The sequence below is a fragment of the Balaenoptera ricei genome, chromosome 18, assembly GCF_028023285.1.
Source record: "Balaenoptera ricei isolate mBalRic1 chromosome 18, mBalRic1.hap2, whole genome shotgun sequence".
Classification (NCBI taxonomy): Eukaryota; Metazoa; Chordata; class Mammalia; order Artiodactyla; family Balaenopteridae; genus Balaenoptera; species Balaenoptera ricei.
The window spans coordinates 72,888,978-72,905,806 of NC_082656.1; the positions used below are offsets into that span (position 1 = coordinate 72,888,978).

General features: G+C 35.5%; 1 protein-coding gene across 1 annotated transcript in view; it reads left to right on the forward strand.

Annotated features, from left to right (window-relative positions):
- TM9SF2 (transmembrane 9 superfamily member 2) overlaps positions 1-16,829 on the forward strand; it is a 56,543-nt gene that overhangs the window by 20,250 nt on the left and 19,464 nt on the right. Inside the window, exons 4-10 of the mRNA XM_059903037.1 lie at positions 543-670; positions 5,628-5,757; positions 8,494-8,618; positions 9,518-9,629; positions 10,691-10,770; positions 11,584-11,692; positions 15,776-15,908. Of these exons, the coding sequence (XP_059759020.1) occupies positions 543-670; positions 5,628-5,757; positions 8,494-8,618; positions 9,518-9,629; positions 10,691-10,770; positions 11,584-11,692; positions 15,776-15,908 (817 nt within the window). The remainder of the gene's footprint in view (positions 1-542; positions 671-5,627; positions 5,758-8,493; positions 8,619-9,517; positions 9,630-10,690; positions 10,771-11,583; positions 11,693-15,775; positions 15,909-16,829) is intronic.

Genomic DNA, 16,829 nt, shown 5'->3' on the forward strand with positions numbered 1-16,829 from the left:
ACATTTGTTCTGATTCTACACATCCAGATTTGACGACTTCTTGTGTCATCACAGTCTGTGTTGTTCACTGCTGAACCTCCATCACCTGGTGCATAGGAGACACTTAACAAACACCCACTGAATGACTACATAGACATAAAACCTTACCTGTTTATTAATAGAAAATCTTCAAATCCATAATTTCCAAAACATTATCAGGGGACATTATTATGGAGATACTGATGTTGTTTTGTTCTATGTGTGGGTTTTTTCCCCTCCTAGGGCTCACTTATATTTAGGAGATGGGTTAGTTGAAATTATCAAAAATAAAAATAAAAACTGTTACTTATTAAAAGAAAAATTGATGACTTAGGTTTTTAGAGAAACAGAATAAGATTGAAATTTAAATCTGATTGATCTGTGGGGAATTTCTATATGTTTATTATCAATATTAATGCACTTAAGTAATTTAAGGAGACCAGTGCTTTTACTCTATTTATTTTACAGGCATGAAGGACCTGGATATTTTTTCTTAATTTGCTTTTCACTTTATTTTAATACAGTTTACATTTAATAAGGAGGAGACCTGTAAGCTTGTTTGTACAAAAACGTACCATACAGAGAAAGCTGAAGACAAACAAAAGTTAGAATTCTTGAAAAAAAGCATGTTACTGAATTATCAACATCACTGGTAAGACGTGGAGATTTGGGATTTTGGGCTTTTTCCTTTTCAAGAAGAAACCTCTGTTTCATTGAATGTGTAAATACTTCATTGACTCTGTAAAAATAGCAAATTAATTTATTTCCTTTTTTTGTTATTAGTAATATGAAGTAGTGACTTTTATTTGCCAGAGGATTACTAAGGTTGACAGCTTAAAGTATCATCATTTTCTGCACTCAGATTATTGTAATATCTGGTACTTGTTTAGGTACACAGACCTGTTTCCTAGAGCACTTCTTTTATTCGTATGTAGTTAAAAGGAGCATATTTATGCTTTGGGAAAGGACCTGGATCAGTCTTCTAGAAGAATACTGTTATTTTATATTTGCAGGCCATGAAAAAGACCATAGGAAAACAAAATTTAACTTTCATTTGATATTTGAGAAATAGCATCTTCTTCCAGTAAAAATACTTGTAATTTGTGTAATCTGTTTTTTATTTTATAAACATGATGTAACATTAACAATGTTTTTACCAGTTTGCATCATAATCAAAAAGCATTTAAAACTTTTTTTTTGCTTCCCCAGTAGTATTTACTTACTATACAATATCAAAACAGTATTAAAAAAGGGTCTCGAAAACCCAACTTTTCAAATATAACCAATTGTTATTCTTCCAGATAATTTTGCCAGCAGATGCCTGTGTTCTATGGTGGTCATGGTTTACATATGTTTTGCCTTTCCCAAAAAGTGTAAGGTGCTGGAGGTGGTGAACAGGAAGACTCTCTTCATAGACTTCCTCTTGAATGTTTGTCCTGTCACTGTCTCAGATTGACCCGTTTTCCCTCACTTAGGGAGGTGAGAACCATTGATTTCAGTTTGGACATGACCAGATCCTGTGGCTCAGTAGGATTGTTGGAACCTCTCATTCCCTCTTGCCTCCTTGGTTTCTCCCCATCCTCCCCTCTGTACACGTAGAACAAAAAAGTCCTAGAGAGGGGCAACCCTGGGTCACATGCCCATTCATGAACGAGTCTGTGATTAGGGTGATTCACTCTGATTGTCTAGACCTGAGTAAAATACAACTGAACTACACAGAAATGAGTCTCCCATAGCAGGGCTCTGTTAGAAGGAAGGAAACTTGCCCGTTACACTTGCATCAGCTTCTTTCTCATCTGACCCTCAGTGCTAACAGGAACTTGAAAGTCTCCTCCATCTCTTCATTTCTTTGGTTTCTGCTAAGCCAAGAGCTTTTTTCCTGTAAGCTACTGTGAGAATACTACTTAATTGCTGAGTTAATGTAACTCGGGATACATTTCTCATTCATCAGTAATTGAAAAGTTTCCCTTGGTGTTTTCTCTTTGCTTAAAATTGTTCTTTCTGGCCTTCAAAATCATATTTAAGGCTCAGTCCTTATGAGCCTTAAGGCTCATTTTCACCCCTTCTACCTCCATTTACTCTGGCAGCTGGCCATTTGTTGACTGAATTGAAAGAATGACTCTTTAGGCCACTATGGGTGATTTTTAGCTTTCTCTTCTACCCTCTGTTCTTAGAATCCTGTTTAGAGTCTTCCTCTTAAAGATAATAGAAGCACCTCTTCTTCAGTAGATTCCTGACAATAAAGTACTTAGAAATATTTTTAACTTATTTATGATGCAATTAACATAGGTACTATTTTGATCCCAAGATGCTTAATAACAAGAAGAATAATTTAAAATAGTTGCAAACTTAAACAATTCTGCCTAAAAAAATAAACTGGAACAATGCTGGTGGATAGTGATTTTTGTAGTTGAATCAGAAAAGTTTATGATTTCAGGTCTGAATCCATTAACAAAAAATCTAAGCCATATCACAGATATACAGTCTGGTAATTCTAGGCAATGGGCTTTAGTCCTTAAATCAGTTCATTACACATTTAGAAAATATTTGATTCATATTGATGAATTTATATGAACCATTAGTTGAGTATATTTCTGTCCTTGGCTGGCTTCAGACATTTTTACTATGTAATTTGATTTTAAGCATAGATAGCAGAATTGACAGAGATAAAATAGCAGGAACCCTTAGAAATATGAAAGATTATAAAAAGTGTTTTCTACTACCCTCAACTTCTTTAATCCTGCTCCCCAGAGGTAGCACTATTATTTCTCCTGTATGTTTCCAGATTTCTATGCACATGTAGGTATATAAAAGAGTTTGTACCTTTTAAAATAACAACAGAATTATTGTACACATTATTCTGCAAATTGATCACTTTGTTTAAGAAAATATGGGCATTTTTCCATGTAAAGCACATCTATAGATCTATATCTACCTCATTCTTTTTGTAATGTATAGCATTCCATCACATGAATGAACTGTAGTTCTTCCCCTATAACACTTTAACCACACTACCTTCTGAACGATTAAAATGACTGATTATTAGTTAGTGCACCAACTCATTGTTCTCATTATAGAGAACAGTCAATTAACAATAGTTAATTTTCATATCTAAATTGATGAATACTTTTAATTCTTATTTGGGACTTTAGAATGTAATTTGAGGATCTTCTTGGCTTACTCTGTCAATAACGTTAAGCTACTTCTTGATTCTTGAGACTGACTGATTTTTTTTTTTTTAATAAATTTATTTACTTATTTATTTTTGGCTGCTTTGGGTCTTCATTGCTGCACGCAGGCTTTCTCTAGTTGCGGCAAGCGGGAGCTACCCTTCGCTGCAGTGCACAGGCTTCCCGTTGCAGTGGCTTCTCCCTTGTTGCTGAGCATGGGCTCTAGGTACACGGGCTTCAGTAGTTGTGGCTCGTGGGCTTAGTTGCTCCGCGGCATGTGGGATCTTCCCGGACCAGGGCTTGAACCTGTGTCCCCTGCATTGACAGGCAGATCCTTAACCATTGCACCACCAGGGAAGTCCCCTGACTATAATGTTTTGATACCAGCAGCAGACACTTGAATTCCCTGTACTCTGCAAGGTTTGTGATTATACTTTTTGCCTAAGTTTCCAAGTCTTTGTGACATTTTATTTATAAAAGTGTAATTTATTTAACTAGTTATCAAAGTACTTAAATTTTTTTAGTACCATAAAACCACCAGACTCTGGCTTATTGGAGAGAGAGGGGTCTTTGAAGATATTTTAGTCCAGTGAGTACTACCAATCTTGGATCCCAGTAGGCTGGCAACGGGGAATGATGTGCTATTTTCAAAAATTCAAAACCCTAATTAGATAGTGTAAATTAACTTATGTTAAAACTATGTGAAGAAAAAAAAAAAAAAACTATGTGGAATAACCTAAATGCCAAGTTTCTTTGCTTTTGGCTGCACTTTTTTTTTTTTGAGTGTATTGTGGCCACATGGTTTATTCCATTCTGATCAGAAACTCTAGAAATTAATTTATTGGGAAAATTGAGTTATTAATAAATGAAGCTTGACTGCTAGAAGTGTTTCAGATGGAGCCCATGAGGGTAGAGGGAAATAATGGAATGCAGTCCTTAATGGTAAAAAACTGGGGCCAGTCATTCGACCTTTAACCTCTTGAGTCCTCTTCTTATACTCTTTTTCACTGTATCAGATTGAAAATAGAATTTTTAAATATTTTTGGTGTTATGAATTTCAATAGCTACTACTTCCCAATTTAGCAAGGCAGTAATTGAAAATTATATTCTTTAAGTTTTCTTACATTTACTTCCAAGGGTTTGTTGGGTTTTTTTTGTTTCCAGCCAGGCAAAGGTTATGTCAAGGCATTATATAAATGATAAATTTAGGACATTCACCTTTAAAAAAAAAACCTAAATTGCCCCTTAATTCTCATTTTGTAACTAGCACTATAATTTTATGTAGTACTCTCTCTGATATGATAGTGTAAAGATATTAAAATTAATATATTGCAAGTATATATTCATTGATTGAACTTCATTGTCTGTCTAAAAAATTAAAGCAATTAACTGATTCTTGAGGCCTCCAGAAAATCTGAATTATTTATATTATATAACATGGTTTTCATGCTTCTGATATTTTAGTCTTTTCATGGGAACTACTAGCCTGCTGGCTATAATAATAAGCAACTTAACAGTGTAGGTGATTCTAAAATTTAGTACATTGGGTACTATTAAATAGCATTTAAGTGTGACGAGACATGTTTTATTAGGTCATTAACGTACACCCTGGGTGAATATAGAATCATAATTTTACTTCCTAAGGCATACATTAATTCACAAATAAAACATGCCCTGGAGTGTTGTCTTATGACTGTAATACAGCTAGTATATTTTTAGTAATTTTTAAAATTTGTATCCTGTGATGTGTTTTGGGCATCGGGGACCCCATGCTCGCACTTTAATGTAATTATACAGGACTACAAAATTTTATTCTTTACTTTTATCCTTTTTTTAAAAAAAGTTTCTTTTCACTATAGAACTTGAAAGGTTTATTTCTCTAACTTTATAGCAGCATTTCTTTTAGACATAAGTTGGATTTACACGGTTTTAATAGATGATACTATTATTTTCACTTTTTCGCGTGGCCCTTAAGTTGAATATTTCCCCATATCTTGCAGTTATATTCTTCTCCTTTTTATTGAATTACCTGAGTAATAAAAGACGTTTGTTTCTATACTATTCCGTAAACTGTTCCCAAGGAACTAAATATATTGCTTTGCACCTATTGAGAGCTTTTGAGTGTTCGCTGAAGGTAAATTATACTTAGGTGTCTAGATAATGGTATTGTTATATTAGCGATTGCAGTAAATTAATTTATTTAATTTACTCCCTTTCAAAGAAGGTATAGAGATTTTTTTTCCCACTACAGTGTGTCAGATATTGGCACAATACTATTACTTACGAAGTACCACATTTTATCAAAATTCTTTGATTGTAGTTTTGACACCTTAAGGCATTTTTAGACATTTAAATTTTACAAAGTGTTGACACAGATTTGGGAAGTAATTCTTAGTCATGTTTGGTGGTTTCTAACTTGACTTTTATTTCTGTGCATAGGATTGTGGATAATATGCCGGTAACATGGTGTTACGATGTTGAAGATGGTCAGAGGTTCTGTAATCCTGGATTTCCTATTGGCTGTTACATTACAGATAAAGGCCATGCAAAAGATGCCTGTGTTATTAACGTAAGTTTGTGATAAACTAACTCTATACTATTTTTTAAAATATGACTTTTTGGTAAAAGGCGTCAATCTTTATCTGGACAAAAATTGTTATATTCATCGAATGAGTGCAATTCAGATGTTCTGAAGGACAACTACTCGGTCCTTTTTTTATTTTTTTGGCTCTGATGTGCAGGTTGCAGAATCCTAGCTCCCCAACCAGGGATTGAACCCGGGCTGCTGCAGTGAAAGCGCTGAGTCCTAACCACCGACCACCAGGGAATTCCCATACCTAGTCTTTAAATTTAAGCCAGATTAACAATTCGTAACTCTAGAACTAAAATAATTCAGATTCAGTTCAACATTTACTGGCAGTGTCTCTTATATGCTAAACACTATGCTATGGGCTAGGACTTTGTATGTTCTGACTCTGTTAAAAGTTAAATTCATAAGTCTTACATATTAAAAAAAAATTCATGGTTGACTGCCAAAAAGACCTCATAAGAAGTCCATGAAATTTGTATTGCGAATTTAAGTCCATAGAATATTGTATTGTAAAAGTTCGGTATTATACCTTTTTTAAAAGGTATTAATCTTTGAGGCCATTCTTTTACAATTTAAAAAATAAAATAATGAAGTGAAGACATTAATTTAGAAAGTAATCAAAATTATTGGGGATATATATTAAGTTTTGTCTAATGAAGTCAACCTGATTTAATCTGTTAATGAATATGACCTGGTAGTAGAAGTTAGCATGAGCTCGATCATGAAACTGGTTATTTGGTTAATGCTTTTGTGAGAGTTGACCAAGGACTCTTGAATAATTTAGGTTATTGGTTTATTCTGAAGTTTTAAACTTCCATGGAGGAAAAGTGTTAAAATGTGTAACATTTAGCATGGTCATAACATATAATATTTAAATTTTTATTTTTTTTATTTTCTAAGGGAAAAGCTAGACAATAAGAGATGTCTTGTCAGGTACTTTTAAAGTTTTATGTAAAAATTAAAACATTAAAGAAGTGTAATTTGTACCTCTGCCAGTTAATTTTGGCTTATAAAGAGTTTAAGCTTATGGAGGCATAACTCTCCCAGACTTCAGACAATACTGCAAAGGTACAGAAATCCAAACAGCATGGTATTGGCAGAAAAACAGACATATGAATCAATGGAACAGAATAGAGAGCCTATAAATAAACCCACACACCTGTGGTCAATTAATATTCAACCAAAGAGGCAGGAATATGCAATGGAGAAAAGACAATCTCTTCAGCAAGTGGTGCTGGGAAAGCTGGACAGCCACATGTAAATCAATGAAGTTAGAACTCTCCCTCACACCATACACAAAAATAAACTCGAAGTGGCTTAAAGACTTTATAAGACATGACACCATAAAACTAGACGAGAACATAGGCAAAACATTTTCTGACATGTTTTCTCATGTAGTAATGTTTTCTTAGGTCAGTCTTCCAAGGCAATAGAAATAAAAGCAAAAATAAACAAATGGGACCTAATCAAACTTGCAAGCTTTTGCACAGCAAAGGAAACCATAAGCAAAATGAAAAGACAATCTACAGATTGGGAGAAAATATGTGCAAATGATGCAACTGACAAGGGCTTTATTTCCAAAATATACGAACAGCTCATACAACTCAACAACAACAACAAAAAACAATCAAAAAAATGGGCAGAAGACCTAAATAGACATTTCTCCACCCAAGACATACAGATGGCCAGTAGGCACATGAAAAGATGTTTAACATCACTGGTTATTAGAGAAATGAGAATCAAAATACTACAGTGAGGTATCACCTCATAACGGTCAGAATGGCCATCATCAAAAAGTCTACAAATAATAAATGCTGGAGAGGGTGTGGAGAAAAGAGAACCCTCCTACACTGTTGCTGGGAATGTAAGTTGGTGCAGCCACTATGGAAGACAGTATGGAAGTTCCTTAAGAAACTAAAAATAGAGTTACCATATGATCCAGCAATCCCACTCCTGAGCGTGTATCTGGAAAAGATAAAAACACTAATTCAAAAAGATCCATGCACCCCAGTATTCATAGCAGCACTATTTACAACAGCCAAGACATGGAAGCAACCTAAGTGTCCATCAGCAGATGAGTGGATAAAGAAGATGTGGTACATGCACACACACAGTGGAATATTACTCCGCCATAGAAAGGAATGAGATAATGCCTCTTGCAGCAACGTGGTCAGACCTAGAGATTATCATACTAAGTGAAATGCATCAGACAGAGAAAGTCAAATATGTATCACTTATATGTGGAATCTAAAAAAATGATACAAATGAACTTATTTACAAAATAGAAACAGATTCACAGACATAGAAAACAAACTTATGGTTACCAAAGGGGAAGAGGGGGAGGATAAATTAGGAGTTTTGGATTAGTTGATACAAACTACTATAAATAAAATATAATAAATAACAAGGTTGTACTGTATAGCACAGGGAACTATATTCAATATCTTTTAGTAACCTACAATGGAAAAGAATATATATATAACTGAATCACTTTGCTGTACACCAGGAACTAGCACAACATTGTACTTCAATTAAAAACTATACTTCAATTAAAAAAAAAAAGTTTAAACTTAAAACTTACACATTTTTATGGGGAAGGATTAAAATTCTGTCCAAGTTCAAATTTTCTTACTTGTTTTGGCTCATTTTAAAATTTTATGTTTTGACTCTTTTATAGCCAGTTTTCTACCACTAACTTTAAGTTCTGCTCCACAGTCAGAATTCCACGAAAGAGATACATTTTACATCTTTAACCATGTTGACATCAAAATACACTACCATGTTGTTGAAACTGGATCCATGGGAGCAAGATTAGTGGCTGCTAAACTTGAACCAAAAAGGTAATTATACAAGAGATAAAAATAAATAACTGTAAGTGAAATTTAGACCCAAAGAATAAATATTTTGGGACCAATTAACTTTTTCCTTAATCAGTATTCTGGCTTATAATTTGGTATTTTAATTGATTTTACTAAAACTCCCTTTAGCATGATTTGTTATTGAGTTATGGGTTGCCCAGAGAAACCATACAAATATTTATTTTCCTGTCATGGTAAGTAGCCAAGGTGCCTTTTTGTTTTGTTTTTCAGTCAGTTTTTGACAGCTTTTCTATGTTAGCTTGGAATGGAGAGCATAAGTGGTTAGGACCATGTTCCCTTTTACAGTGGAAAAGCATTACCTCAGACATTTGCGGCTTTCAGAGGCCCAAATGAGCTGATTAGTGTGTCATTTCAAAAGTCTCCATGCAATGTTAGATGCCAGTATGTGATAAGTCATTGGAAGGGCATCTCTTCAAATTGTCAGCTCTTTTAGTGTGAAAGTACTCCTCAGTTATTTGTGAGATGCTTCTTTGAGTATTCTTTTCTTTCCATGACTCCCCACCCCCCCACCCAACTGATACAGCCATTTTCTTGTGCCACTAGTGGTAAAGCAATGCATGCCATAATAGGATGGCAGTTAATTTAAACTCCCTCAGTGTTTGTTTTGATTTCTTTAAAGATTATTTAATGCTCTTCGAGTAATGTTTTCCAAAGTTTGGTTCTTATTTTGAGTAACAATTTTGTACACTTATAATAACTAAGCCGTTTATTTATATGAAGTAAATATTTGTACTATTCAGTGTGATATGAATCACTTTTGACTATCAGCAGCATTGTGAAATACGAACAAAATCTCTAACCTTTACTCCATTTTAAAAAACTATTTTATCAGCATCTTGCCAAAATGTTTCTTCCCACAGCTTCAAGCACACCCATATAGATAAACCAGACTGCTCTGGACCCCCCATGGATATAAGTAACAAGGCTTCTGGGGAGATCAGAATTGCCTATACTTATTCTGTTAGCTTCCAGGTGAGTGTGATTTTTATCTTTAGTATAACTCAGAAATTGATTTTTAATTCATATTACTTAAACTAATTAAAAATATGATTAGCTTGTCAAATAGATAAGCTTTTAATGAGTTAATTTTTGGAATAGTTTGTCAGTGCACCAGGCAACATAATTGCACTCAAAACTAAGTCTTCGTTTAAATAAGAAGTATGGGGAATTGGAGAACTGAGCCTGATTAAAAGTGTTAAGCCATAAGAGGTACAGACAAGGCAAAAGGTAGAAATCAGGCATGAAGGATAGTATGAAAGTGTCAAAGATATGCAACAAGCATTTGGGCAAACAACACCATTTTTAAAATCAGGATTTGAGTGTAAGGTTAAATGGAGAGTTTCCTGATGGTAGATGATCTATATAGGTTCCTAGGTAATTCAAGGGAGGGTTTTCTTAGGAGGAAAGTAAAAGTTCATTTTATGAGAATCTTGGGCAATATTCCACCTCTATTTTTAATAAACTATCTTGGCAATCCAATATAGTCGTGACGTTTACTGTCCCTAAATACTGTGTAATTTTGCAAGCCTGGTGCAGTAAATTGTACATATTTCTTTCTAGGTATTAAGAGCTCAGTGTGGGTGACACCTGCCAGATGCTCAGGGTACCTAGGTTAGACTCTGGTCTGGTTAGATGTCTCATAGGTATAGATAGATAGCATCAAAGAGAATAAAGAATAAGCTATTCCACTCAATTTTCTGAAAATAATTAAATACTCTAAAGCTCTAAATCTTGACATTTAAAATAAGCCTTTGCTAATTAAGATTTAAAGTAAGACTTTAAAAAAATACAAGTAACTAGATACTTTTAGGAACTCTTATTTTTTATTTACTGCTTAATTTTATCCTAATTTTCCTGAGACTTGAGTAAATCTAGGTCCATAAGTCTCATGACTAACCCAAGTTATGATAATGCGGACTTGTATCTGTTGACTGGAATGTTAAGCTGTGAATGGAAATTTTTGGATTCCTGATATGCTTCATTGGCAAATTCTTATTTAAAGAGTGTGTGTGTGTGTTTTTAAATCCCTCTAGGAAGATAAGAATATCAGATGGGCATCTAGATGGGACTACATTCTGGAATCTATGCCTCATACCCACATTCAGTGGTTTAGGTAAGAGTATAGAATTAATCTTCTTTATGCTCTGTCCTTATTTTATTCTCTCTCCCTTTGAACATCCCATTCACTCTGATTCTCCAGTTATTCAGAAGGCTGGGCTTTTGAATTAGACAGACTTGGGTTCAGTCCTGGCTTTCAGTCACTGGTTGTGAGTCAGGCTAGATCACCCAGTTTCTCAGAGTCCATTTCTTTATCTAGAAATAACCTGTCTCATGGGACTATTCTGAGGATTGAAGGAGGTAATGAAACAGAGCATTTGAGCACCTTACCTGGCATGAAAGAGGGCTCAATAGACAAGCCACTGCGGCTGTTACGACTGTTTATTATTATCATTATTATTATTATTCTCTCTTCTAAGCATGACTCAAAACTTTTATCTAGAGAGCTGTTCATGGTGCCATCACTCTCCTTTTCCTACTTCACTGATTAATCTTTTTTGTTACTCATTAATATACTGAGTAACTTTGTTTTTCAGTAGATTTCTTGAGGGTACAGACCAGTCCATTTTTGATCCTTGCAGCTTATGTTGCCCTAATTTGGGCACAGTAGTTATTAATGTTGACCATGGAGAAAAAAATTCTAGTTCTCAACAGACCACAAAATTATGATAAGTACATACAGTTATCAGTTATGCATCCACTAAAAGGCCGTGTAGCAGAACACAGTTCATTGAATTCGTTGGATTTTTAGGTCAAGTTTTTAATTTGATTAATGCTGTTTTAATGTTACTCAGTAAATAGTTTTTAAAGAGTTTTGCTGTTCCGAAGATTAAGCTGTAGATTAATCCTAACATGCTTATTTCTGCAGCATCATGAATTCCTTGGTCATTGTCCTCTTCTTGTCTGGAATGGTGGCTATGATTATGCTACGGACGCTGCATAAAGATATTGCCAGATATAATCAGATGGATTCTACGGTGAGTGAAACATCTGAACTGTTCTTTGGTCTGCTGAGGACAGTCTTTATTTTTTCTTTGGAAAAAATTTAAATAATAGCTTTAGATGGAATCTGCTTTTACAACATTCTTCTCAAAAGTTACTCTGAATTCACATTTTCAAATAAGGAAATGATCCTTAAGGATTGGTTTTCTGTAGAAATTTAGTGACTGCAGCTCTCAGAGCTGAACTGTTCACGGCCTCGTCTGCATCAGTAGAGGGTGCAGAAAGGGTGCAGGTGCACAGCTCCAGCTCTGCCCTCTTTTCACTTACGTGCCATCAGCTCTGTCAGAGTCTCTATTTCCAGCAGAAAAATAGGTCTCTATTTCTCTATTCCACTTGGGAAACAGCAAAGTTGAGTAGAATAGCTCCCAAGCAATTTTTATATGTGTGTATGTTTGATTTTTTTAAATTAATTTTAACTGAATTTTTATCATTTCAACCTTTTGGTGGATTCAAAGTAATTAATGCCTCAACTTCATTTATTCGCATTTTAAGTTGCATAATGTTTTACATTTTATACTTTTTAATTTCCTAGCAGCTCTTTAACAAAATTTCCACAAGAATTACTACTTGTAATGAATACATAAAACTCAGATTTTCATTGTTTTCTCTTCCCCAGCTTCTTAGCTCCCCCCATCTCTCTGTCCTGTTCTAATTAGAAAAAAGAACATATTAATGTTTAGAAGCTTTTTAGCACTTGTACTCCACAGTTTCTTTTCCATGATTTTATTGATTGTATGCCTTATTAAATATTTGATTAAAATAATTTCACAATACTTTGTTCATAATTGGCAATTCCAAATAATTGCTGAGTTAATGGAATTTTTTCTTTATTTGTACAGAGGTGGCTTTGGGGGACAGGCCGGGAAACCCTATTCCAGTCTTGCTCCCATTCTTTCCCTCCTGCCAGTCTCTTATCATAGCCATCAGAGCGTATCTGTTCAGGGTCATTTCACTCCCAATCACAGCCCTCCAGTGGCTTCCACTGCACTCAGTGAAGCCATAGTCTTTACAGTGGCCCATAAGGCTCTGCAGTAGCTCTTGGAGCTCTGCTCCAGCCATGCTGGTTGCCTTGCTGTTCCTCAGACACATCAGGCGGGTTCCCATCTCCAGGCCTTTACAGTTGCTTTTCTGTCTTCCTCAAGTGTTCATCCCTCAGAGAGCTCCCTCACGTCCTTCTGGTCTTCGCTGAGATATGATCTTCCCAATGAGACCTTCCTCACCATCCCATTAAAATTACATCCTCTCCACCCACACCCCACATCCATACTTCCTATCACCATCTAGAGTACTATATATTTTACTTATTTTGTTTATTGTCTGCCTTTCCAATGAGAAGGTGTACTCATGAGAAGAGGAACTTTTCTGTTATACTCACTGTAGTATCTCTGGTGTTTTAAACAGTGACAAGCATATAGTAGGTGATCAACAGATATTTGTTGAATGAATGAATAAACAAATTAGCCCTTGATGTACCAGACTTGATGCATTGCTGGGCTTATGATAGGTTAAAAAAAAAAAAAAAAGGTATCCAAGGACTTCCCCAAATCCACCTCATCCCCCCAAATTGAGTGAGGCCAGAGCAGGAAGCAGTACAAGCATGAGAAGTTGAAGTTCTCCTTTAGGTCCGTGCTTATATCAAGTATTTAACTAATTGGGACATTAAACCTTGGGTCAGTGGTGAACCTCGATCTCCTATGTATTAAGCCTGGATTCTTGAAGGGGGGCAAAATGGTTCTAGGTTAGTACATGCCTTCTGATTCCCAGCAGAATCGAGTAGAAATACTCTGAAGGAAAGTCTCTCAAATTTGGATTTGCAGGATTCCCCCCATTTAAGGTCAATAAAGTATGATCTATTAATCAGAAATTCACAAAAATTTACAATAAACAACAAATTTACACCAAGTCCCAAAGATTTCAGATATTAAGATTATTAATTACAGAGTATAAGATATATGAAAAAGTAACAGCTACGATTCTCCAGCATAGATGAAAGATAAGAATCCATAGATAAAGGATAGGCAATGTATCCAAAGTGTAATAAATAAAATGAAATCCACACCTAGATCAACTGGGCAAAACCACAGAACACCAGAGAAAAGAGATCTTAGAATCAGCCAGAGGGGAAAAAGAGTGAGCATCTGCAAAGGAAAAACAATTAAATTGGCCATGGAAGCTCAAAACATAATATTTTTAAATTGGCAGTGAGAGAAATTAACTATTTACATAGAATCATGTACTCAGAGATGCTGTCTTTCAAAAATGAAGATGAAATACCTTTTTCAGACTAACAAAACCAGTTGACCACAAACAGACTTTCACTTGAAGGAATGTCTGTAGAAATACTTTAGCAGTGAATCAGTCTATCAGACCTGAAGGAATTACTATAGAAATACTTCAGTAGAAAATAAATAAATAACAATCCTAAAGAGAGATTTAGGAGGATTGGTGAACGAAGAAATTCCAAGTAAGTATTTTCTATATATAATAATAATGAGTCTAAATTTGGAGGTTAACAAAAGTGTATCAACAAAGAAAAAATAGATTTGATGAATACTTTTGGATTAGGGGGGTGGCCATCTAGAAAAAAAATAAGGTAGATTCCAACTTTATTACTTATATTGAAATGATTAATGATCTAAATGAAAATGTGAAACTATAAAATACTAGAATGTTATTTTTAAAATTTTGTCTACTGCTCGCAAAGATAGAAATTTGAGTGGGAATTTGGGGGAGGGATACAGATGTACCCTGGATGAAATGTTAAGTGAGGAGGCTGAAAAAATACCAGGGACCAAATTTTGAAGGACTTCTAAGCTGTGCATTCTGAAGGTCATTGAGAAGCTGTTGAAGAATATTAAACAGCAGTGACATGGCCAGATTCATGTTTTAGGAAAATCACTTTGAACATTATGTGGAGAATCGTTTGGAGCCGGGCAAGATTGGAGGCACAGAGACCAGTCAGGAGACTGTTAGAGAGTTCCCAGAGATAGGGGATGGTGGCAGGGAAGAAGTAGGGAAGTGGGCAGATAGATACAGAGGGTGTTCAGGAGGTGGGATGGAATTCTGATCGACCAGTTGACTGTGGAGAGGGTGGAAGAGGGAGAGAAGCCAGTGAATGACCCCACGTTTCTGGTCTGAACCACCCGATTAGTTAAAAGGATCTTTCTGGTTCTGTATTGAGAATCAGCTGAATGGAGACAAGGGCAGAAACAGAGACTAGTTTAGTGAAGTCTGTGAGAGCCAGGTGAGAAGGGATGGTTTGAACCAGGGGCTAGTGGTGGATCCTGTGGATATATTTTAGAGCTAGAACTGTAAGAATTGTTAACGGATTGTATGTGAAGTGTGAAAAAAACAAAAGGAGGCATCAAGGATGACTCTGAGGTTTTGGGGATTGAGCAACTGGAAGGATAGAGCTTTTATCTACTGAGGGAGAGTGCAGGTAGAGCAGGTAGGGGCGGGGAGAGAGAATCAGTTCCACTGTGGATAATTCTGTTCAAGGTGTCCATTAAACAACCCAGTGGAGCTGTTGATTAGGCAGGTGTGTATGTGTGTCTGGAGATAGGGGAGCAGTTTGGGCTGGTGACACAAGCTTATTAATATTTTCACAGCCAAGCCTACTACAAGCAAAGTAGCTATGAGACCTAATACCATTTGCTTGTTTTGGAGATTAGTAAGTGTAGGTTAAGAAGACTATTAAAAAAAAAAAAAAAAAAAGAAGAAGAAGAAAACTATAGAGTATGACTTAAAATCGCCATCAAATTGGATCATAAAGCTTGACTTATTAGACTAGAACTAAGTATCACATTATCTTTGTGTTTCTTCTTAAAGTTTCTCAGTAACTATATTTATAGACCTTAACACACAACATTCCTTTCAAAATAATTCAAGAAAGCTATAAAGCTCCATGAGTCAAGCTTTATACTTCAAAACTGAAATAAATACTAACATTTGTAAGGTTTTTTTTTAAATTTCCATATCCGCATATTCAACAGTGAACAAACTGTCTAGTTTTCTTGGTGATACCACATGGCACTTAAACGATTTTATTCCCTTTTTAGGAGGATGCCCAGGAAGAATTTGGCTGGAAGCTAGTTCATGGTGATATATTCCGTCCTCCAAGAAAAGGGATGCTGCTGTCAGTCTTCCTGGGATCAGGGACACAGATTTTAATTATGACTTTCGTGACTCTGTGTAAGTGTTCCGTGAAAATTACAAACTAGAAATTACTTTCTCTAAATAATTATTTGAAATCCAGTTTTCCTAAGTTGTAGCTAGGCTCGGTTGTTTCTGAGAGCCCTTTTGGTTCTCAGAATCTGTGTGCTTTGGCCATAAGTGACCTGGGGCAAGGTTAGCTGTGCCAGAAGTTGACTCTTCCTGTCTCCCTCCCAGCTGCAGAGAGACCAGGCCTTTGTTGTGGGAGCGCTGCAGCTGCGGATGACCAGATCCTCAAAGACCATCTGGGTCTGAGTCTGGGCAGCCTGGCAGCAGGGTCACGCAGGTTGACTATCCTGTCCCACCAGAGCATAAGATTTCTTGGCTTCCACTGAGAGAGAAAGAAGAAGGGAATGGGACAGGAAGCTCTTTGTAGACCTTTCCACCTTGGCAGGATTTAGGAAGCAAGACCTCTTTCTTTCTCTAGCAATGTTCAGGAAAGATCTTCCTACACAAAAAGTCTCTCTTCCTTGTGCCACCTGAAAATCTTCAGAAATTTTATTAAGGTTTTGTCAATCAGGACAATCTTTTTCTTCTCTTTTTTTAAAAATAGAAATCCCTTAGAGGTATTCATCAGCTGCAGGAGTGGCTCTGAGACTATTCTCTGGAAATATATTAATGCCATGGTCTTTCAGTTTTCCTAGTTACCAGAGAAAAAAATGTTTATGAAAAGAATTTTCTGAATTATGCATTCATTTCCCCATGTTTCCTTTATTGTTGCGTGCTACTGATGAACAGTAGCACATGAATGTTACTAGAAGAATTCAGAAACCACTGACCTTTCAATAATTTTTTTTAGCAAACATTTGTTCTTATGTTTGATTGCATATTAAATGCCTAATACTATAATCATTTTCTGCTAGTAAAATTGTTCTAAGTTTTTATGATGCAATTAACCAC